Here is a 24856-nt window from a genome sequence, read left to right on the forward strand (position 1 = left end):
CTGTTTATTGTTTTCTTATTACTTAGATTTATAAAAGTGGAAGTTGTATTTAATCGTACATCATATGATTAGAATCTTGTTTTATTCAGGAACAAGTACTTATAGGGGCTTTGTTCAGTTTGTTAGTAATTCTGTTAATTTGTTCACTGTTAGAACATAGAACATAGAACATAGAAAGATACAGCGCAGTACAGGCCCTTCGGCCCTCGATGTTGCGCCGACCGAATCCTACCTAACCTACACTAGCCCAATAACTTCCAAATGCCTATCCAATGCCCGCTTAAATGACCATAAAGAAGGAGAGTTCACCACTGCTACTGGCAGGGCATTCCATGAACTCACAACCCGCTGTGTAAAGAATCTACCCCTAACATCTGTCCTATACCTACCACCCCTTAATTTAAAGCTATGTCCCCTAGTAACACCTGACTCCATTAGCGGTAAAAGGTTCTCAGTGTCGACCCTATCTAAACCCCTAATCATCTTATACACCTCTATCAAATCTCCCCTAAACCTTCTCTTCTCCAATGAGAACAGCCCCAAGTGCCTCAGCCTTTCCTCATAAGATTTTCCTACCATTCCAGGCAACATCCTGGTAAACCTCCTCTGCACTCGTTCCAATGCCTCCACATCCTTCCTATAGTATGGCGACCAAAACTGCACACAATACTCCAGATGAGGTTGCACCAGAGTCTTATACAGTTGCAACATGACCTCAGGACTCCGGAACTCAATTCCTCTACCAATAAAGCCCAGTACACCATATGCCTTCCTCACAGTACTATTTACCTGGGTGGCAACTTTCAGAGATCTGTGTACATGGACACCAAGATCCCTCTGCTCATCCACACTACCAAGTAGCCTACCATTAGCCCAGTAATCCATCTTCTTGTTACTCCTACCAAAGTGAATGACTTCACACTTAGCTACATTGAATTCCATTTGCCACATTTCTGCCCAGCTCTGCAACTTATCTATATCCCGCTGTAACCTACCACTTCCTTCCTCACTATCCACAACTCCACCGACTTTTGTGTCATCCGCAAACTTGCTTACCCAGCTTTCAAGCCCTTCCTCTAGATCATTTATAAAGATAACAAAAAGCAATGGTCCCAAAACAGATCCTTGTGGTACACCGCTAGTAACTGCACTCCAAGATGAACATAGTCCATCAACTACTACCCTCTGTCTCCTTCCAGCCAGCAAAGTTGGAGTTGGATAAATAAATTGTTGCTTGTTAATTTTAGAGTGGGTGAAAGGATTCCATTGCATTTAACACCTCCTTTATAACAGATTAAGGATAAGAGGTAGGTTATACCACTTTTCACACTTCTTTTTATCAGATTACGAGGCGAGGTGAACTTCTCTGGGTGTCTCAATTTTAATCACCAGAGGGGCCCGGGTCTGGGATTTGATCAGATTTGGACAGATTTAAATAGACTTCGGGGTTAGTGTTCTAGACCTTAAAATAAAACTTAGGTGAGGAAAAACTGGCTAATTTAGATTACTGTTGATCGTTTAAATCAAAACTGGGGGAAATGGCTCTAACAGTGCTAAATTGGTTCTGGGGGTTGAAGATGCCAAGAAATTTAGGAAGACAGAGAAAGGAGGCATTTCTACAATTAGCAAACAGGCTAAAATTAGATTTAAACTAAGGATAATAAGGAATAACTAGGGATAACTGTGTAACAAAGTTAGCCAAGCAGTTAGGTATATCAGAGAAACAGTCAAGTGAGGTAGAGTTAGAAAGAATTAGGTTGTAAATGGAGTTAGAGAATGAAAGGAAGGTTAGAGAGTTTGAATTATGGTTAAAAATGGAGCAAAAAGAAAAGGAGAGGTAGGCCCCAGCAGAAGAAAGCAGAAGAATGTTTGAGTTGGAAAAGATTAAGTTGAAACTTGATGCAAAAAGACTTCAAATGATAGAAGGAAAAGTACAAGGTAAATGGGATGATGAACAAACTTATAGAAAATAGCCTGGTAGGTATATATACAAATATGTCAAAGCATTACCAAAATTTGATGAAAGAGATGTAGAAGCCTTTTTCATTTCCTGTGAGAAATTGACAAAGCAGATGCACTAGTAAGGGACTGTGTGGGTAATGTTAATTCAGAGTAATTTGGTAGCTAGGCCTCGTGAGGTGTTTGCAGCGCTGTCAGATGAGTGTCCACTGGATTATGGAGATGTTAAACAGGCTATTTTGAGTGCATACGAATTGGTACCAGACGCATATAGACAATGGTTCAGAAACATAAAGAAGGAAGCAAGTCAGACATATGAAGTCTTAAAGAATTAAACATAGCAACTTTGATAGATGCAAGAGATTATTAAAGATAGAAATGACATATGAAACTCTTGGAGATTATTCTGCTGGAGGAGGTTAAAAAACTCACTGCCAGAAATAAGGAGTCATATTGAGAAACAGAAATCATGTTGAGCAACAGTGGGAATGGATGAACATTAGTGCATAACTCGAAATCTACCTTCTGACTGCAATTTCATTCCATGAGGGATAGAAATTAGATTAGGTTCCCTACAGTGTGGAAACAGGCCCTTCCGTCCAACAAGTCCACACCAACCCTCTGAAGAGCAACCCAATCAGACCCATCCCCCTACATTCGCCCCTGACTAATGCACGTAACACTACGGGCAATTTAGCATGGCCAATTCACCTAACCTGCGCATCTTTGGACTGTGGGAAGGAAACCGAAGCACCCGGAGGAAACCCATGCAGACACGGGAGAATGTGCAAACTCCACACAGACAGTTGCCTGAGCGGGAATTGAACCAGAGTCCTGGTGCTGTGCGACAGCAGTGCTAACCACAGAGGCACCGTGCCATAGGAAAGAGGCAGATCCTTCATTAGGAGGTGAAAGTCCTCAGGTGTTATCACTCTAATAAGGTGGGACACACAAAGTCACAGTATTGGTGGTTTAGGAAAGGCACTGGGATAAATGATGTGGTAAAAGAAGCAGTGATTAAACCAGTGGGATTAGTTGAGTTAGTGAAGGAAATACCAAAAGTTGTCAAGGAGCTGCAGGGAAGTGCACGGCCTAGTTACAGGCTGCATAGTGAGGTGGTGCCTGATCTGTACAAAGACTCTCTGCAGATCAGGTTTGCTCAGGAAGACCAAAGGAAGAGGGTAAAGAAGTTAAAATATTGAGAGATTGAGCTAGTCAGTCTCTAATTTTAAGAGATGAAAGTATTTGCACTCTTTCTGAAAGAGTGGAATAGATGGAGAGGGACTTAGCAATCCCCTGTGTAAGATTACTTAAGTTCACTTAAGACTGGAGAAGTGACAAGTGGGAGTGATTGAAAGTGTGTCTATTCCAGGAATACAATTTGTTCTTGGAAATGACCGAGCAGAATCAAAGGTGGGAGTAATGTCCCTTGTAATGGAGAAGCTGAAGGAAAACTAGGGAACTGAGGAGTTAAAAGGAAAATACCCTGGAATTTTTCCTGGACTGCATGGTAACAGAATCCTACAGTTGTAAGTTAAAGCAAGAAGGGAAAATCAAAGAGAGAGACGAAGGAGTCGAGGTCCAGTTAGTTGACACCCTGTTTGGTGAAACGGTAAAGGAAAGACCTGAACAGGCACAGGATCAAGCAGAGGTGTTTAATTCTGAAATATTACTGGAGTTACAACAAAAAGATAAGACAATAAAAGATTTACATAATAAAACCTACTCAGAAAAGGATTCAGAATGTATTCCCCAGTGTTATTATCTCAAGGGTCGAATACTATGGTGAAAATGGAGAACTTGGCAAGTTCGTGCAAAGGAGAAAAAGGCAGAAGTTCACCAGATTGTGTTGCCAATAGCATACAGAAAGGAGGTATTACAGGTTGCACAGTAGGAAGTCATCTAGGAGTGTGGAAGACTTAGATTAAGACACAAGAGCACTTCTATTGGCCTGGATTGCAAAAAGATGTGGTTGAATTTTGCCCTAACTGTCATACATGTCAAATGGTAGGAAAGCTACAGGTAGTAATAAAACCAGCACCTTTGAAAAGTGGACCAGAGAGAAAAGGCATTAGTTACTGCCCAGAGTGAGGATTTAAGTCCAAAATTTGGATTTTGATGTGCCTCAGAGTAGATTGACTAATGAGGAGGTCCTGAAGGAACAGGAGAGGATAGTAAGCTCTCTGTCTGAGTTAACAGGCCTTGTTACAGCTGTATGGGGACATAGGTAGAAATAGAATGGGGACGACAAATACTATAGTGCATGAAGGGAGTACTGTCCAGATAAAACAACACCCCTACAGGCTTAATTCTCTCAAAGCAATACAGGTACAGAAGGAAGACGAAGCGATACTCCAAGACATCATCGAGCCGAGTAAAACTGGAGTTCACCAGTTGTGTTAGTTTCGAGGTCTAATGGTGCCCAATGATTCTGCATGAATTATCGGAAAGTGAATGCCTAACTGAATCAGACTCCTACCTAATTTCATGGCTGGAGAAAAGTGTAGGAAAATGTTGGACAATCCACTTATATCACAAAGTTGAACTTACTATATGGTTACTGGCGAGTACCTTTGTCGAAGAGCATGAAATAAGTTTCTGTGCTTATAGTTTCTGAGATTGAGTTTAAGAGCTGCAAGGTTATGCTGAAGCACTATAAAGCCCTGGTTAGACCACGCTTGGAATATTGTGTTCGGTTCTGGTTGCCTCATTAAAGGAAGGGTGTGGAAACTTTAGAGAGGGTGTAGAAGAGATTTACCAGGATGCTGCTTGGACTGGAGGGCATGACTTATGAAGAAAGGTTGAGGGAGCTAGGGCTTTTCTCATTGGAGCGAAGAAGGATGAGAGGTGACTTGATAGAGGTGTACAAGATGATGAGAGGCATTGTCAGGGAAGATAGCCAGAAACTTTTTTTCCCAGGACAGAAATGTCTATCACAAGGGGGCATAACTTTAAGGTGATTGGAGGAAGGTTTAGGGGAGATGTCAGAGGTAGGTTCTTGACACAGAGACTAATGGATGCATGGAATGCACTGCCAGCAGTGGTGACAGAGTCAGATACATTACTAACTTTTAAGCGACTCTTCGATAGACGCATAGATGACTTTACAACGAAGGGTATATATGTTAATTTGATCTGAGGGTAGGATAAAAGGTCAGCACAATATTGAGGGCTAAAGGGCCTATAATGTGCTGTATGTTCTATGAAACTTTGCATGGGCTGTATCAATTTAAAGTAATGCCCTTTGGAATAAAGAATGCACCAACCACATTTCAAAGACACAGGAACAGAGTTGTACCTGTGTATTTCGATGACTTAGTGATCTTTAGCCATTCATAAAAACAAGCATTTGGCAGAGCTCTTTGAAAATGTATAAGAGGCAAAACTGGTTATGAATTTACTAAAAACCGCATTGCGAAGGCAGAAGTTCTTGGGACACAACATCAGATGGAAGGGTGACCCAAAGGAAAGTGGAGACGAGGGCCATCGAGAAATTTCCAAGACCATCCTTGATGAAAGTGATGCTTTGATTTATGGGACTGAGAGGATTCTACCATAAGTTTGTACCAAATTTTAGTAGCGTGGTGGCGTTGCTGATGGATTTGCTAAAGAAGAACATGAAATTTCAGTGGACAGAACTATGCCAGGAGGCATTTGAGAATTTAAAAGCCAGGTTAACCACTGCACCAGTTTTAACCACGCTAAATTTTTTGAAACCCTTTAAAGTCACAATTGACGCCAACAATGTAGGGGTTGAAGTGTGTTGATGCAGGAGGATAATGGCGGAATTGAAAGGCCAATTGGTTATTTTCCAAAAGAACTTAAAATCCACCAGAGAAAATACTCCACCATCTAAAAGTTTGGTACTGGTCTTGCAACACGTTTTAAAAAAATATTTTACATTGAAAAAAAAGGAAAGCTACTTTTTTGAATATTACAACAAATACAAATCCAAACAATTCAAATCAATGGAGCTTGTTTAAGGAACAGCTACTGCGGATTCTTGATAATTATGTACCAGTCAGGCAGGAAGGACGTTGTTGAGCGTGGGAGCCGTGGTTTACTAAGCAAGTTGAATCTCTTGTGAAGAGGAAGAAGGAGATGTGATAGCTCAGTTAGGGTGCTTGAGAGTTACAAGTTAGCCAGGAAAGACCTAAGAAGAGCCAGGAGGGGACATGAGAAGTCATTGGCAGGTAGGATCATGGAAATCCCTACAGTTTTCTACAGTTACATCAGGAATAAAAGAATGATTAGAGTAAGATTAGGGCCAATCAAGGATAGTAGTGGAAAGTTGTATCATAGAATCAGACGAAATAGGTGAAGCGCTAAATGAATATTTTTTGTCAGCATTCTCACTGGAAAAAAATGATGTTGTCAAGGAGAATATTGAGATACATGCTATACTAGATTGGATGGGATTGAGGTTCCTGAGAAAGAGGTGTTAGCAATTCTGTAAAGTGTGAAAATAGACAAGTTCCCTGGGCCGGATAGGATTCATCTTAGGTTACTCTGGGAAGCTAGGGAGGACATTGCCAAGCCTTCAGCTTTGATCTTTATGTCGGCATCGTCTACAGGAATAGTGCCAGAAGACTGGAGGATAGCAAATGTTGTTCCCTTGTTCAAGAAGGGAAGTATAGATAACCCTGGTAATTATAGACCAGAGAATCTTATTTCAGTTGTGGGTAAAGTGTTGGAAAAGGTTATAACAGATAGGATTTATAATCATCTAGAGAGGAATAGTCAACACAGTCTTGTGAAGGGAAGGTCATGCCTCACAAACCTTATTTAGTTCTTTGAGAAGGGGATCAAATGGATGGATGGAGGTAAAGTGGTTGATGTGATGTAGATGGATTTCAGTAAGCTATTTGATAAGGTTCCCCATGATAGACTATTGCACAAAATATGGAGACACGGGAATGAGGATGATTTGGTGGTTTGGATCAAAAATTAGCTAGCTGAAAGACGACAGAGGGTGGTGGTTGATGGGAAATATTCATCTTGGAGTTCAGTTACTAGTGGTATATCGCAAGGATCTGTTTTGGGTTCACTTCTGTTTGTCATTTTTATAAATGACCTGGATAAGGGCATAGAAGAATGGGTTAGTAAATTTGTGGATGACACTAAGGTTGGTCGATTTATGGATAGTACCGAAGGATGTGGTAGGTTAGAGGGACATAGATAAGCTGCAGAGCTGGGCTGAGAAGTGGCAAGTGGAGTCTAAAGCAGAAAAGGGAGACATGATTCACTTTGGAAGGAGCAAAAGGAATGCAGAGTACTGGGCTAGTATTAAGATTCTTAGTTGTGTAAATGAGCAGAGAGATCTCAGTGTCCAGTTACATAGATCCCTGAAGTTGCCACCCAGGTTAATGGGGGGGGTTAAGAAGGCACATGGTGTGTTAGCTTTTATTGGTAGAAGGTTCGAGTTTCAGAACCATGAGGTCATGCTGCAGCTGTACAAAACACGGTTTGGCTGCAATTGGAGTATTGCATACAGTTCTGGTCATCGCATTATAGGAAGGATATGGAAGCTTGGAAAGGGCTTGGAGGAGATTTACTAGAATGTTGCCTGTATGGCAGCAAGATCTTATGAGGAAAGGTGGAGAGACTTGAGGCTGTTTTCTTTCAAGAAAAGGTTGAGAGGTGACTTAATTGAGCCATATAAGATAGGTTGGACTGTGAGAGCGTTTTTCCTCGCATAGCAATGGATAGCACGAGGGGACATAGCTTTAAATTGAGGGGATACAGGACAGATGTCACAGGTATTTCTTTGCTCAGAGTAGTAGGGGTGTGGAACGCCGTGTCTGCAAAAGTAGTAGACTTGCCAACTTTGAGAGCATTTAAATGGTCATTGGATCGGCATAGGGATGAGAATGGAATACTGTAGTTTAGATGGACTTCAGATTGGTTTCACAGGGTGGCGCAACATCGAGGGCCGTACTGCATTGTAATGTTCTATGTTCATTGTTTTAAAAAAAAATTAATTACATAAATGAATAAAAAAAAGAGAAATCATACAAATAACAATAATAACACAGCTCAACAAAACAAAGCAATAACCCTTGACCATTGAGCGCATAAATTTATACATATTCATATGTTCATAGTTCCTTCTCTCTGGATACCAGATTAATTAAACAGAATTGTTATGGCTACATAAAGGGTCTTATTGGTACGGCGGAAAAATTGATACCCAAGTAGTCCAAAAAGGGCTGCCATATCTTATAAGAATTCTCAGTTTTCTGTTGCACCATACTCATAAGAAAGTCTAAGGGGATGTGTTCCATGACTAGCTTATGCCAGCTCTGGATGATTTTCAGACTGTCACCCTAACAAAATATCCTTCCTTGCACAAAAAGTGAGGATAGTGAAAAGCCTTTTTTTCTGTGCATCTAATGGAAGTGAATTAATAAGGCCAAGAAGAAGAGAAACAAATCCATCTCCACTCCGTCCCCAAGACCTTTTCTATTTCACCTTCACAGTACTCTAGTATGCCTGCAGCCTGCGGCAGGAACAGAGACAATGAGTGAGTGTGTCCATACTCACTTTGCAGTTAGGGCACAATGGAGATGCTTCCACTTTAAATTTTGCAAGGCAGTCTGGAGCCAAGTGGACCCTGTGGAGAATCGTCAATTGCAAGGCATGGGTTCTGTTGCAAATTGAGATCCTTCTTGCATTTTCCCAGACATCCTCCCATGCTTCAGAAGAGATCTCAATGTCCAGCTCCCTCTCCCATACCTTATAGAGCCATTCAGACTTGCCCGAGGGTGATAAACATTGCTAACAGAAAGTGTACCCTCAGCGCTCAGCACTCTCTTCTCCATGACGGACCTGTAAGAATCAGAAGTGTGGTCTCTTTTTGCATCAAATTTACAACTTGTAAAAAACGGAAGAGGGCCCTACTGGGCAACTCATATTCCTGAGCCAATTGGTCATCAGGTGTCAGTATGGTCCTTTCGAATAAATCATCCAGGCAAGACACACCCCTCACTGCCCATAGTCCATCATCCCTGGCTGAAAATCCAGCATACCAACTATGGGTGTCAAAAAAGATATTTTGGCAATATTGTCCTCACATTGCTGAATTGCCCTCCGTTCTTTAACAGTATTAATAACTATTGGGCTATGACAAAATTCCTTAACTGTCTTCATTTTGTCCAAGAACATCAGGCTAGTAAGGCGCATCTTGCCTGAGATGCTTCGATGTCCAACCAACATGAGTAAGGGACCCACCACCATCAACCACCAACCACCCCCCTCCCCCCGGGCCCAATCACTCACATAAGATAGTTTTTGATATCTGGGAGGTCCACTCCTCTCAGCCTGTAAGGTAACTGCAGTTTAGTCAGTTTAGAGGTCGCTTGCGATACCAGATAAAGGAACTGAATCAGCCATTCAATCTTCTAAATGTTTGCTTCGTAAAAAGCAGAGGTAGCATTCACATCGGATACAACAGATGGAGTAGAATGTTCAATTTAATGAGGACTATCCGATCTAACCAAGAGATCAGAAGCACGTCCAACCTACTAAAGTCCTGCTTGATTCTGTTGAATAAATTGGCAAAATTGGTTTTAAATATTTGTTTTAAAGCTGATCAAAGATAGGAGTAATAAATATGCCTAAGTAGAGAAAACCTTTCTGCGACCATTTAAAGGGAAATCAAGATTTGTCCTCAGGATCAGGCATTCTCAGAAGACCACCCATGGGCAAGTCCTCTGATTTCGCAAAGTTGATCTTATAACCTGAAAAGCCACCAAGTAAATTAATGCATTGTATCAGAAGCAGCACTGAAACTGTTTGATTTCATAAAAAGACAAGGACATCATCCGCACACAATGCAATCTTATGTGACTTTGTCCCCAGTACGTATTGCCTCTGCCAGGGGTTTGAACACCAATGTAAAATCAATCACCTGTCTGCCATTATTTTAACGGCTGAATAGGAAATAACAATCCCCCTAGCATAGGCTTTAGCAGTTTCCCTGAGAATGGATGGATTACTAGCCGAGCCTGAATTAATGTCTAAAAAAGCCCTGAATTCAGTAGAAAAAAATTCAGTTAACTTACTATCCTTGAAGATAAAGGGGTCCAGTTGCCAATGCCTCGAACCTTCCATAGCATCCTTACTCTTGACCAACATATACACTGGGGTGTGATCAGAAGTGTGATATTGCCAGTTGTACATGACACAACTGAGCCCAAATGGGCTGTGGGGGTCAAAAAAAGATCAATCCTAATATGGCATTTATGCAGATTCAAGAAGAACGTAAAGTCCCTATCAGTAGGGTGAAAATATTTACCAATCCCAGTTCAGCACACAAATCCCTGAATTGCTTAGATCGCGAAGCAGATGTCAGAGGGGCTTTGGGCAATCTGTCCACCGTAGGATCTATTAGACAATTGAAATCACCCCCTACGACAATATGCTGAGATGCAAGGCCATCAAGTCTAGAAAGTGCATCTGTCAAGAACTTAAGGGGGTGGGCCAGGGACAGTAAACATTTAAGATCCTGTATTCATCTCCATGTATCAGAGCTTTAAGGATTACAAATCTGCCGTCTGTGTCTTCAATATACTCTAACAAATTAAATGGGAGATTCTTCCCAACTAGAATGGCTACCTCTGTACTCCTCATATTGAAAAATGAGGAATAAACCCGGTCATACTCATTCTGTTGCCATTTCAAATGCTCTGCATCATCTAGGTGCGTTTCCTGCAATAAGGCAACATCCACCCTCTCCCTTTTAAGGCAAGAAAGTACTTTTTTCCTCTTGACCGGTGAGTGACTCCTCTTAATGAGTTCTCCCAGAGAGGGAGAATTCAAACTAGGATTGTTGAGCTTCATTGCAAGAAAATCCAAAAACCAACAAATCTACAAAACTTACAAAAACTATATACATCAAAAACAAAAAGAAATCGCCAAAGGTGCTGATTAGAGAAATTTATCTCCTATTCAAAGGGAGCACCTGCACAGCCCAAAACCCTACTAACCATCCCAACCACCCTCTCAACTACTACCAGCTAGGGTCGCGCCACATACACCAGCCTAGGTAGGAAAAAAAACAAAAACAAGATTAGTACGATAAGCAAGTAAGTTAAAAATAAATATATCACTCATCCCTTGGTATAACTTAGCTTAGAGATTAAAGATAAATACTCTATCCATTCTGAACACAAGTTAATGCAACATATCACCAATAGAAATGAAATTCCACCACGTCCTCTTTAAAGAAGAACAAACTTGAACAGCTCTGTCCTTTATGTCTATTCAATTGTCCCATTTAAGTCAGTGCGTGAACAAATTTCCTTGCTTTCTCTGGTGAGTTGACTAAATATATAGATCCATTGTGATTGATCCGAAGCACTGCTGGATATCATAAAGAATACTGGATCCCAAGCACTCTCAATCTCTTCTTGATGCCATCATAGGACTTCATTTTCCAGATCACCGCCACCAAGTATAGACAGAACATGACCCTGCAGCCCCCACATACCACTGCACTTGGACCCCTCCTCTGGGCTCTGGAAGCTTCCATGACTCTGTTTGTCTTTATAATGATGGAATCTTAAAAGGACAGGGCGGAGGGCGCTGATCCATACCTGGTTTTCGAGTTGCAATCCGGTGAACTCTCTCAATCTTTAGCCTCCAAATTAAGGAATCTGGGGACCACTTCTCAAAGAACTCCACGAGTCGTTTACCTCCATCCACTCCAGTGTGCCAACAACATGCAGGTTCTTTCGTTTTTGAGATCATCTATCAGATCCAACAAACCACGGACCTGTGTTTCCAGAGCTTCAACCCGGCCCTGGGAGTAATCAGCCTCTGCCTCTACCCCTGCGACCTGGCACTAGAGTTCATCAGTCCCTTTCCTCAAGTCTTGCAGCACAGCAGATACTGGAGCCAGCTTCTCCTTGATTTTTTTTCTTCAATCTACTTCCCCAGGACCTTGCAAGATTTGGCCAGCTCCTCAAACAAAGTCTGGTGAATAAGCAAGCTCACTGCTCCAGTGGGCTGGGCCACAGCCCTGGTCCCGGACCTGGGCGAATGTCCTCATTTCTTCAGCATTCTCCTGCAGTAAGTAGATTTTTCAGGTTCTCTAGCTATTTTAACCCTTGTGTTTATACTCACAGTAACATGAATGGGCTGGGTTCCAGCTCTATCCTGTCGATGTTGAGGCGTGGAGCCCAGCAAACACAATCCTAGCAGGACACTGCCATCTTGGATCCCCTGGCCTTACAACATTTTAATGTTTACATTATGAACAATGTATCAGAGACGGCTGTATGCATGGACCACAACCCTTTTACCTTTTTGGAAAGCTTTAAAGACAAAAATATGCAACTATTTCATTAGAGTCTTGAGTTATAGGCTTTTAATTTGCAAACTGTACGCATTGCCAGTTTAAAAGAAAAACTGTAAATAACAGAACCGGTATGGTCCAATGTTATGTATATGCTGAATTAGTATGAAACATATAACTTTAGAATACTACTCCTTAATACTATTTATTGTGAGATAACGGTGTTAAGATTTAGAGAGAGAGAGAGAAAAAAAATGAAGCCATCTTTTCAAAATGAAATCTGCTGACAAGAAATGAAATGGGGCTGTACAACAAATGGAAATGATCTTTGAGAAAGCTGGAATCAGACAACATCAATCATTTCAAAAGGGAACATGAGAGGCACTTGAAAGGCTTTGGAAACAGAGGTATGGAAGAAAGGAGACTTTCTGGATTGCTCCACAGAGTGCTAATATGAACTTGATGGGTTGAATGTCCTCCTGTGTCATAATCATACTTGCTTTCACAGCTCCAAACAGCTTGCATTGCCATTGACTTTCCGTTTGTACAATTCTGCTCAGTGATATAACACTGCACTACATAGAGACATAGAGATGTACAGCACGGAAACAGACCCTTCGGTCCAACTCGTCCATGCCCACCAGATAACCCAACCCAATCTTGTCCCACCTGCCAGCACCCGGCCCATATCCCTCCAAACCCTTCCTATTCATATATCCATTCAGTTGCCTTTTAAATTGTACTAGTCTCCACCACTTCCTCTGGCAGCTCATTCCACAGACACACACCATCCTCTGCACGAAAACGTTGTGTCTTATGTCTCTTTTATATCTTTCCCCTCTCACCCTAAACTTATGCCCTCTAGTTCTGGACTCCCCTACCCCAGGGAAAAGATCTTGTCTATTTACCCTATCCATGCCCCTCGTGATTTTATAGACCTCTGTAAGGTCACCACTCAGCCCCCGACGTTCCAGGGAAAACAGCCCCAGCCTATTCAGCCTCTCCCAATAGCTCAAATCCTCCAACCCTGGCAACATCTTTGTAAATCTTCCCCGAACCCTTTCAAGTTTCACAACATCCTTCCAATAGGAAGGAGACCAGAATTGCATGCAATATTCCAACAGTGCCCTAATTGATGTCCTGTACAACCACAACATGACCTCCCAACTCCTGTACTCAGTACCCTGAACAATAAAGGAAAGCATACCACACGCCCTCTTCACTATCTTATCTACTTGCAAATCTACTTTCAAGGAGCTATGAACCTGCATTCCAAGGTCTCTCTTTTCAGCAACACTTCAGAGGACCTTACCATTAAGTGTATAAGTCCTGCTAAGATTTGCTTTCCCAGAATGCAGCACCTCGCATTTATCTAAATTAAACTCCATGTGCTACTCTTCAGCGCACTGGCCCATTTGATTAAGATCCCATTGTAATTCGGGGTAACCTTCTTCGCTGTCCACTACACTGACAATTTGCATCTACAAACTTACTAACCATATCTCCTATGTTCACATTCAAATCGTTTATGTAAATGACGAAAAGTAGTGGACACAGCACCAATCCTTGTGGCAGTCTACTGATCACAGGCCTCCAGTCTGAAAAACAATCCTCCACCACCATCCTCTGTCTTCTACCTTTGAGCCAGATCTTGTCCAAATGGCTGGTTCTCCCTGTATTCCATGAGATCGAACCTTGCTAACCAGTCTCTCATGGTGAATCTTGTCGAATGCCTTAATGAAGTCCATACAGATCACATCTACCACCCTGCCTTCATCAATCCTCTTTGTTGCTTTTTCAAAACACTCATTCAAGTTTACAAGACATGATTTCCCATGCACAAAACCCTGCTGACTATCCCTAATCAGACCTTGCCTTTCCAATTACATGTACTTCCTCTGTCCCTCAGGATTCCCTCCAACAAATTGCCCACCACTAATGTCAGGCTCACTGATCTAAAGTTCCCTGGCTTGTTGCAAAGTCTAGATTTGTGTCACAAGTTTCCAAACCATAAAGAGAAAAGCTTCAAAATATTTTTCACATTTGCAAATCTAAAATATGGTATTTATGTTAATACTCAAGTTGCTGGCTTGTGGTTCTCAATGAAAAATGGGACAGATAACGGTGCAAGGAAAATGTTTTGCAATATTGAATAGCACAGATTTAATCAAGTTCAAAAGGACCTGAACAGTTTATTCTATAAACATACCATCTAATCCATGTACGCATACTATGAGATGAACACCATCATCTACATTCACATCCTCCTCCAAGCTGAAGTATGGATTTTTGGAAGCCAAATCAGGAAGATCACTGTATATAAAGCCAGGAAACTTTAGTAACTTCAGTTCTTCTTTTGCCTGGAGAAAACTAAAGTCAGTACAAATTTAGTTACTTTATTAATCCAAACATCTTTAAAGAATTAATTTAATTACCAAGGAAATGTTACAATATAACAAAAAGCCTTTTTATTAAGAATTCATTGCTATAAGCTGAAACTTACTTTACTCTCACATGACAAAACGCAAAATAACTCAAGATATGAATGCTTTTGGATAATTTATTTTTCAGGAAAACTGGTAGCATAGAACCTCCGTGATTTTTCTCACTACCAACGCATTGCCTGATTTTAAGACTAACCCTTAAAAGGAACACTGTTATCAAAGCTGGTGAATAGTAGTTTCAACTCACAGTAGATCAGAAACAGAATGTTAAGAAAATACACCTCCATGAGAGTTGACATTGTATAGCTGAGGAAACTGCGACCAAATGTAATTAATTTGAGTTTGTAATGTAAGGCTTATGAAATAAATGTCAGGCTTATGAAGTAGTGCTTCGATAGATTTATAATTTAAGTCAATTTAGTCCGGATTGAAAAGCAAAATTATTTTGCTTCAGAGTAATAATATCAAGTCAGTAATGCTGAGTGCACAAATGCAAGCTGACTGACATCCAGATATTTTAGAAGGGCATTGTAGCTAACTGTACTTCAAATTAACATAGAACATAGAACATAGAAGGATACAGCGCAGTACAGGCCCTTCGGCCCTCGATGTTGCGCCGACCGAGTCCTACCTAACCTATACTAGCCCAATAACTTCCAAATGCCTATCCAATGCCCGCTTAAATGAACATAAAGAAGGAGAGTTCACCACTGATACGGGCAGGGCATTCCATGAACTCACAACCCGCTGTGTGAAGAATCTACCCCTAACATCTGTCCTATACCTACCACCCCTTAACCTGGAGGTTCAGACACTTCCAATAAGTCTGACACATGCACAACCAAATTAGCTAGTTTCTGCTCAATGACTAAAATGATTATTTTCATTCACTTGTGGGACATGGGCACTGCAGGCTTGCCAGTATTTATTGCCCATCCCTGGTTACGCTTGATGTGGTGGTGGTCAACTACCTTCATGAACTACTGAAGTCTAAGTGCTGTATGTTGACACACAATGCCTTTAGGGAGGGAGTTCCTGCATTTTGATTTAGCAATGGTGATGCACTTTCAAGTCAGGATAGTGAACAGCAGAGGGTGGTTTTCCCAAATATCTGAAGTGGGCTTAGAAGGTCATTCTTATGGATTCTGGTGAATTTTTGCAGTGCATCTTTAGACAGTACACACTATTACTATGGAGTGGCACAAGGAGTGGATGTGGACCCAATCAAGCAGGCTGCTTTGTCCTGGATGGTGTCAAGCTTCTTGAGTGTTGTTGGAGCTGCACTCATCCAGGCAAGTGGGGAGTATTCAATTGAACTCCTGAGTTTCAGATGATGGATGATGGTAATCAGGTGGTGATTTACTCATCACAATAATTCTAGCCTTGGATCTGTTCTTGTGGTCATTCTGTTTTTTATTGAGAGTCCAGTTGAGTTTCTGGTCAATGGTAACACCAGGATGTTGATAGTGGGGGCTTCAGTCATGGGTAACACCACTGATTATTAAGGGGTAGTGGTTAGATTGCCTCTTATTGAACATGGTTACTGTCAGGCATTTGTGTGGTAAAAATGATATCTGCCACTTGTCAGCCAAAGTCTGGACATTGTTCAAAGTTAAAAATCACACAACACCAGGTTATAGTCCAACAAGTTTATTTGGCAGCAGTAGCTTTCAGAGGCTGCTGCTTCATCAGGTGGTTGTGGAGCACGACCATAAGACACAGAATTTATAACAAAGGTTTACAGTGTGATGTAACTGAAATGATATTGAACAAACTTACATTGCTGTCAAGTCTTTCACCTTTTAGAATGGGTTGCTGGCTTTGGTTCATTAATATGTAAATCCCAAAATTTCTTTTAAGTCACATTCTCGAGATAACTTAAGGTTTATAAAGAAAAGGCGACGTATTAGCTCAGATAATACATTAACGGTGTGAGCTTAGAGTCTGTTTGTATTCCAATCTTGAGTCAGACGGTTTCTATTTCCAAAGTGAAATTTATAAAATATTACATGGATTGACTGTCTGCAGATTGTATGCTTTTTGAGCAAAATAGAATGTACCTGCAAATATAATTCTACAAATGCAAATTCACCCCATAGGCTTATGTGCGTGCATGCTTGGTGAAGTGTGTGACAGTGAAATGGAGTATAAGCCTGTGAGAGGGTGTGTGCATGAGTGTGAGTGTGTGTGTGTGTGTGTGTGTGTGTGTGTGTGTGTGTGTGTATGAGTGTGTGTGTATGAGTGTGTGTGTGTGTGTGTGTGTGAGATTGTGTGTGTGTGTGTGTGTGTGTGTGTGTGTGTGTGTGTGAAAGAGAGAGAGAGAGAGAGAGAGAGACAGAAGACAGACAGACAGGTATAGAGGGAGGAGAAAGAGAGAAAAAGGAGAGAGAGAGCGACAGACAGACAGAGCGAGCGAGAGCGAGAGCGAGAGGAACCCAAGGTCCCAGTTGAGGCCAATCGCCATGGGTACTGAACTTTGCTATTAGCCTGTGCTCAGCCACTCTATGTTGTTATGTAGCCCAAAGTCCACCTTGGAGGATGGTCACCCGAAGATCTGAGGCTAAATCTCCCTGACCACTGAAGTGTTCCCTGACTGGGAGGGAGCACCCTTGTCTGGCGATTGTTGCGTGGTGTTCATTCATCCATTGTCATAACATCTGCTTGGTCTTGCCAATGTACCATGCCTCACGGCATCCTTGCCTGCAACGTAGGAGATAGTCAATGCTGGCCAAGTCACATGAGTATTTGCTGCATACATGGTGGGTGGTATCCTCACGTGTAATGGTGGTATCCATATCGTCACTCTGACACGTCTTACAGTGGTTGCTATGACAGGGCTGTACAGTGTTGTAGTCGATGTTGGCCTGAAAGCTGGGCAGTCTGCTGTGTACAGTGGTGTGGTTAAGGTTTGACCGCTGTTTTAAGGTGAGAAGTGGAGGAATTAGGAAAGGTCTTGGTGAGGAGTTCACCTTCATTGATAATGTGTTGCAGGCTACAAAGAACATGGCGTAGTTTCTCTGTTTCTGGGAAGTACTGGACAACAAAGAGTACCCTATCGGTTGCATCCCGAGTCTATCTCCTCAGAAGGTCATTACAGTTTCTCACTGTGGCATGTCAGAACTGGCGATCAATGAGTTGAGCATTGTACCCTGTTCTTATGAGGACAGTGCCTTCAGGTGTCCGTCACATTTGAACAGGTCCTTTGTCTGTGTAGGGGATGGCTGTTATTCAGGGTGGAAGCTAGAGAAGTGTAGCATCGTAAGGTCATCCTTGGGTTTGCGATAGAATGAGGTACTGAGATGCCCATCCTCAGAGCGTGTCCAAGAATGAGATAGATACTAAAGATTAGTCCATGGTAAGTCTGATGTTGGGATGAAAGCTGTTGATATCACTGTGTAGTTGTTTCAGTAACTCCTCACCATGGGTTCAGAGGATTCAATATATCTGGTATATAGTTCTGGTTGAGGTCCTGTACAGCAAAGAGGTCTTGTACAATGAAAATGTTGGCATATTGGGGTGCAAACATGGTCCCCATGGCAGTTCTGTGCATCTGGATGAAGAACTGGTTGTCAAAGGTGAATACGTTGTGGTCGAGGATGAAGCGGATGAGTTGGAGGATGGTGCTCAGAGAGCCCTACGCATACACATGATCTATTAAGACGAGGAGGAACGGAATGGACACTGAAGGTCGCCCTCATAAGAACAGGGTACGATGCTCAACTCATTGATCACCAGTTCCAATGTGCCACAGTGAGAAACCATAATGACCTCCTGAGGAGACAGACACGGGATGCAAGCGATAGGGTACCCTTTGTTGTCCAGTATTTTCCAGGAACGGAGCAACTACGCCATGTTCTACGCAGCCTGCAACACATTATTAATGAGGATAAGGACCTCTCCAAGACCTTTCCTATGCCTCCACTTCTCGCCTTTACACAACTGCCAAATCTTAAACAGACCATTATTCAGAGCAGATTGCTCAGCCTTCGGGATAACATTGACCACATCACCGTACAACACTGTCATGGCAACCACTGCAAGATGTGTCAGAGTGACAACATGTATACCACTATTATATGTGGGGACACCATCCATCATGTACGTGGCCAGTACTCATGTGACTCGGCTAACATCATCTGCCTTATATGCTGCAAGCAAGGATGCCCCAAGGCGTGGTACATTGGAGAGACCAGGTAGATGCTACGACAATGGACACCACGCAACAACTGGCAGATAGGGATGTACCCTCCCAGTCGGGGAACACTTCAGCAATCAGGGACATTCAGCCTCAGATCTTTGTGTGACCATCCTCCAAGGTGGACTTTGGGATATGCAACAATGCAGACTGGCCAAGCAGAGGCTGATAGCCAAGTTGATATCCATGGGGATGGCCTCAACTGGGACCCTGGGTTCATGTCACACCACAGGTGACCCCACTACACTATACTCACTCACTCACACACACACACACACACACACACACACGCTCTTACATACTCTCTGACTCATGCAGATCCTCTCGCATTCACACACACACACACACACCCCCCCCACTCACACGCATGCACAAACCCTTTCACAGGTTTACACTGCATCACACTCACATACACACTGTATCAAGCATGCACACACGCAAACACACTCACTCACATGCACGCGCGCGTATATATACACACACACACGAATTTGCATTTGCAGAGTTATATCTGCAGCTACTTCGCTCAAAAAAAAAATCACACAGTCTGCTGGCAGTCAATCCACTGTAATATTTTGTAAATTCCACTTTGGAAATAGAACCAGTCTGATTCAAGATTTTGATACAGACAGACTCTAACCTCACACCTTTAATGAATTGTCTGAGCTGAGATGTCCCTTTTTTTTATATAAAACCTTAAGTTATCTCGAGAACGTGACTTAAAAGTAGATCTGGGATTTACATATTAATGAACCGAAACCTGCAACCTATTCTAAAAGATGAAAGACTTTACAGCAATGTATGGTTGTTCAATATCATTTCAGTTGCATCAGACTGCAATCTTTTGTTATAAATTCTGTGTCTTATGGTTCTGCTCCAGAGCTATCTGATGAAGTAGCAGTACTCTGAAAGCTGGCACTTCCAAATAAACCTGTTGGACCATAATCTGGTGTTGTGTGATTTTTAACTTTGTCCACCCCAGTCTAACACCTGCTCCTCCACATCATGGATATTGTCCAGATCTTGCTGCATTTTAACAATGTCTGAGGAGATACAAGTGATGCTGAGCATTGCACAACCATCGGTGAACATCCCCACTTTTAGAATTAGAATCCCTCCACTGTGGAAACAGGCCCTTTGGCCCAACAAGTCCACACCAACCCTCCAAAGAATAATCCACCAGACCCATTCCCCTACCTATATTTACTCCTGACCTAGACTACACATCCCTGACACTATGGGCAATTTAGCAACACCAATTCACCTAAACTGAACATCTTTGGATTGTGGGAGGTAACCAGAGCATCCAAAGGAAACCCACACAGACACAGGGAGAACGTGCAAGCTCCACACGGACAGTTGGCCGAGGCTGGAATCGAACCCGGCTACCAGGCGCTGTGAGGCAGCAGTGCTAACCACTGAGCCACTGAACAGCCTTAACTTCTGACCTTATGATGGAGCTCATTGATGAAGCAGTGGATGATTGGGCCTCAGACACTACCCTCAGAAACTCCCACAAAGCGTCGCAGAGCTGGAATGACTGACCTCCATGGTGGCTCAGTCGACATTTCAGCGTTTCATCAGAAATGCTCTCCTGCTCCTCAGATGCTGCCTGACCTGCTTTACTTTTCTCGGCCACTCTTTTTGATTCTGATCTTCAGCATTTGCAGTCCTCACTTTTTCCTAATAGAATTATGATTACTAGATCCAAAGTGTTCCACAATCCCTTCAGGCATTTTGCCCTATCTTATTATCCAATGAAACATCAAATATTACGCCTTCTCTAGCAGGAACATTTACATTTTGAAAATTTTCTTGAACACATTCGCGAATCCATAACCATCCAAACCCTTAACACTATGGTAGTCCCAGTCAATGTTTGGAAAATTAAAATTACCTACTATTGTATCTTTATTATTCTTACATATATCTGCGATCTCTCTACATATTTGTTTCTCAATTTCCCTCTGACAATTGGGGGTCTACAATACAATACAATACAAGGTGATCATTTCTTTTCTATTCCTAATTTCAATCCATATATTTTCACTGGATGATTTTACAGAATTATCTTCTCCAGTTACCATAGTACAGGTAGATCTCCTATAACATTCTGGTTGCGTTCCAGCAAAACCTCACTTAATACAAATAATGGGGTTTATGGGAAAAGTGTGGTTAGGGGCAGACTAGCAAAAAGGATCACTCACGACCGCTCAAATACCACCCAAATATCTAAAGCAAAGTATAGCACAGCCTGAAGGTTGAAATCATACTTGTCAAACAAACCAAAAGTAAATTTAGCATAATACATTTAAAAAATGTAAGGAAGCTGCTCCCTATACAGTAACTCTCATCAAAAGCTGTTCTGTCGGAAGCTGACATCGGCGCATGTGTAGAACAGCATGAAGACTGGTGCTCACAGCGCACATGCCCCGAACAACACAGAAGCTTCAGCACATGCTTAGAGCACTGACATCGCACATGTGTGGACATTGGCGCATGCACAGAATGGCAAGAACACTGACACGTGTCAACATCCACACATGCGCAATGTCAGTACCAGTCTTCATGCTGCTCTGCACACGCAGAGCACAGTGTGCAAACTGATACCCGCTGCAATCGCGCTGTTGCAGCGGAGGTAAGCATTCTCCAAAACACCGTTCCATAATTCTTCAGTGACGTTATAGCTAAATCACGCTGCTGAAACATGCATTCTTCCAAAACAAACTGTAATATTTTCCTAAATCAACAATGCCACTCCCCTCTCCTCTTTTTCTACGCTTCCTCATGCATTTCAAACACGAAACACTGAGCTACCAGTCATGTACATTCCTCAGCTAAGTTTCTGCAATAGCTCTGACGTCCCAATTCCATGTTCCTAAATGTACCCTGAGTTCATCAGCCTTACTCAAGGACAAAGGAGGGAATTTGTGCACAGCCAGATGAGGTAGGTGTGGCCCTAAATGAATACAGTGTGTCAGTATTTACCAAAGAGAAGGAAGTGGTGGATGATGATCGAAGAGAAATGACTATCCAGTTTTTAAGCCAAGGTGCTATTAAAGAGGAAGAGGTGTTGTCCGTCTCAAAACATATTAAGGTAGTTAAGACTCTGGGTCCTGATGGGACCTATCCCAGAATATTGAGGGAGGTAAGAGAACAAATTGCTGGAGCACTGACAGATATCTTTGGCTATTGTCCAATCCTCTGGAACCTCACCTTTGGACAATGTTGTCCCAGTGTTTAAGAAGGCTAGCAGGGATAATTCAGGAAATTACAGGCATGTGAGCTTCATTTCGGTGGTAGGGAAATTATTGGAAAAGATTCTCAGGGACAAGATCTATATGCATTCAGAAGTGAGTAGTCTTATTAGCAACGGATAGCATGGTTTTATGCAGGTGAGGTCATGCCTCCCTAACTTGACCAAGTTTTTTGAGGAGGTGACAAAGATGATTGATGAGGGAGAAGTGGCTGATGTTGTTTACGTGGACTTCAGCAAAGCCTTTGGTGAAGTCCCTCATGGCAGACTGGTATAAAAGGTGATATCACATGGTATCAGTGCTAAGGTGCAAGATGTATACAGAATTGGCTTCATCATAGGAGATGGGGAGAGACGTGGAACAATGCTTTTTGGAATGGAGAGTGGTGACTAAAGGTGATCCACAGAGATCAGTGCTAGGACATCTGCTTTTCGTGATTTACGTAACTGATTTGGAGGAAAACATAGCTAGTCCAATTAGTAAGTTTGTAGATGATACAAAGTTTGGAGGCGAAAGGATTCTGGGTAATCTAAGGTGGAGGATGAGAACAAATTGTGGCTGTAAGAGCTCCTCACTTTTTGAGGTATTTTAGGTATTGGAGGTGATTTCCTATAATTCCAGGAATAACAATTACTGCTTTATAAGGTGTTGGTTGGTTTGGATCTTTGAGGAAAAAAGTCAAAACAATGGCACTTCCAAAAAGAGAAAGACAGACAAAAGGTAGCGAGCACATGGCCAGTGAGGGAGAGAGAAAGAAACCTACACTGCTAATGGACACGGTAGTGAATTTGCACAGTTACTGCCTTTGCTTTTTGAGTTCATGTATCTCTGGACATCGGAGTGCATCTAGGAAAAATGAGCAAACAGTGAAATTCACAGCTGACCTTGGAGAAACCTGTGTGGAAGATCTCACACAGATAAGTGCATATTTTATAAACGTGTAACTTTGCCGTAAGACTACAGCAGTGAGTAGAGTGGGTTCTTTCTTGATTATATGGTTTATTGAAATCTGTCTCTTGATTAAATTTTAAAAATATAAACCGTAAGTACTAAGTTAGCTCGGAGCACCATTTTTTTAGAGCAAACAGACAGTGCTATTTTCTGGGTTTGTAGATTGTGAAGAAGCAAAGATATACTTTAGTAGAGCGATAGGCTCTTCCTGTCAAATGTGGGAGTACAGGACAGTTTCTATGGTACTGATGAATATGTCTGTAGGAAATGTCTTTCAAAGTGAATTCTATCAGATTTCATGGATCAGTTGGAGCAGCAGTGAGATGCAATGAAGAATTTACAAGAGCTAGGAGGTGTGATAGATGGCAGTTACAAGAAGGGAGAAAAGCTGCAGATACAGTCAGGTACATGAGTTAACTCCAGGAAAGGTAGGAGGGGTAGGCAGGAGTCTTCTGTGGCTATCCCCATTACAAACAAGTATGTTGTTTTTGAAAACGTAGGGGGTGATGGTCTCTCAGGGGAATGGAGCATGAACAGCCAAGTTACTAGTATCGAGAATGGCTCTAACGTACATTGGAGTACGAAGCAATTGATTGTGATAGGGGACTCTCTAGCCAGAGGCATAGACAGACTTTTTTGCAGCCACCAGCGAAAAATCAAAATGGTGTGTTGCCTCCCTGGTGCCAAGATCAAGAATATCTTGGAGCGGGTGTAGAATGTTATCAAAGGGGAGAGGGACCAGCAGGAGGTAACTGTACACATTGGTGCCAACAACATAGGAAGGGAAAAGGATGAGATTCTGAAGGGAGAAAATAGAAAGTTAGGCAGGAATTTAAAAAGTAGGTCCTTAATGTTAGTAATATCTGAATTACTCCCAGTACGATGAGTTCTTCTGGGTAGGAATAGGAGGATAGGGCAGATGAATGCATGGCTGAGGAGCTGGTGCAGGGGAGAACGGTTCACATTTTTGGCTCATGGGAATCTCTTCTGGGGTAGAAGTGACCTGTACAAGAAGGATGGATTGCAACTGAATTGGAAGGGGATTATTATACTGGCAGGGAGATTTGCTACAGCTGCTCAGGAGGATTTCAGCTAATAAAGTGGGAGGGTGGGACCGAGGGAGATAGAGAGAAAAGAGATCAATCTGAGACTGGTACAATTGAGAAAACAAGCAAGTCAAACAGTCAGGGCAAGCAGGGACAAAGCAGAGAACAAGGTAGGGCTAATAAATTAAACTGCATTTACTTCAATGCAAGAGGCCTAACAGGAAAGACAGATTAACTCCGGGCATGGTTAGGAACATGGGACTGAGATATCATAGCAATTACAGAGTCGTGGCTCAGGGATGGACAAGACTGGCAGCTTAATGTTCCAGGATATAAATGCTTTAGGGAGAATAGAAAGGGAGCAAACGAGGAGGTCGAGTGTCATTTTTGATAAGGAGCAGCGTTACAACTGTACTTAGAGAGGGTATTCCAGGGAATACATCCAGGGCAGTTATTTAGGAGGAAGTGAGAAATAAGAGAGGGAAAATCACGTTATAGGAATTGCCTCTTAATAGTCAGCGGGAGAGTAAGAAACAAGTTTGTAAGGAGATCTCAGTTGTTTGTAAGAATAATAGGGTGATTATGGTCAGGTATTTTAACTTTCCAAACAAGACTGGGACTGCCATAGTGTTAAGGGTTTACATGGAGAGGAATTAGTTAAGTATGTACAAGAAAATTTTCTGAATCAGTATGTGGATGTACCTACT

General features: G+C 42.1%; 1 protein-coding gene across 3 annotated transcripts in view; it reads right to left on the bottom strand.

Moving 5' to 3' along the window:
* Positions 1 to 24856, bottom strand: part of fam135a (family with sequence similarity 135 member A) — a 329943-nt gene that overhangs the window by 59464 nt on the left and 245623 nt on the right. For all 3 annotated transcript variants that reach the window (XM_060851940.1, XM_060851926.1, XM_060851932.1), the window contains one exon: positions 14466 to 14626. In XM_060851940.1, coding sequence (XP_060707923.1) covers positions 14466 to 14626 — 161 coding nt within the window. The remainder of the gene's footprint in view (positions 1 to 14465; positions 14627 to 24856) is intronic.

Source organism: Hemiscyllium ocellatum, chromosome 3 (assembly GCF_020745735.1).
Source record: "Hemiscyllium ocellatum isolate sHemOce1 chromosome 3, sHemOce1.pat.X.cur, whole genome shotgun sequence".
NCBI lineage: Eukaryota > Metazoa > Chordata > Chondrichthyes > Orectolobiformes > Hemiscylliidae > Hemiscyllium > Hemiscyllium ocellatum.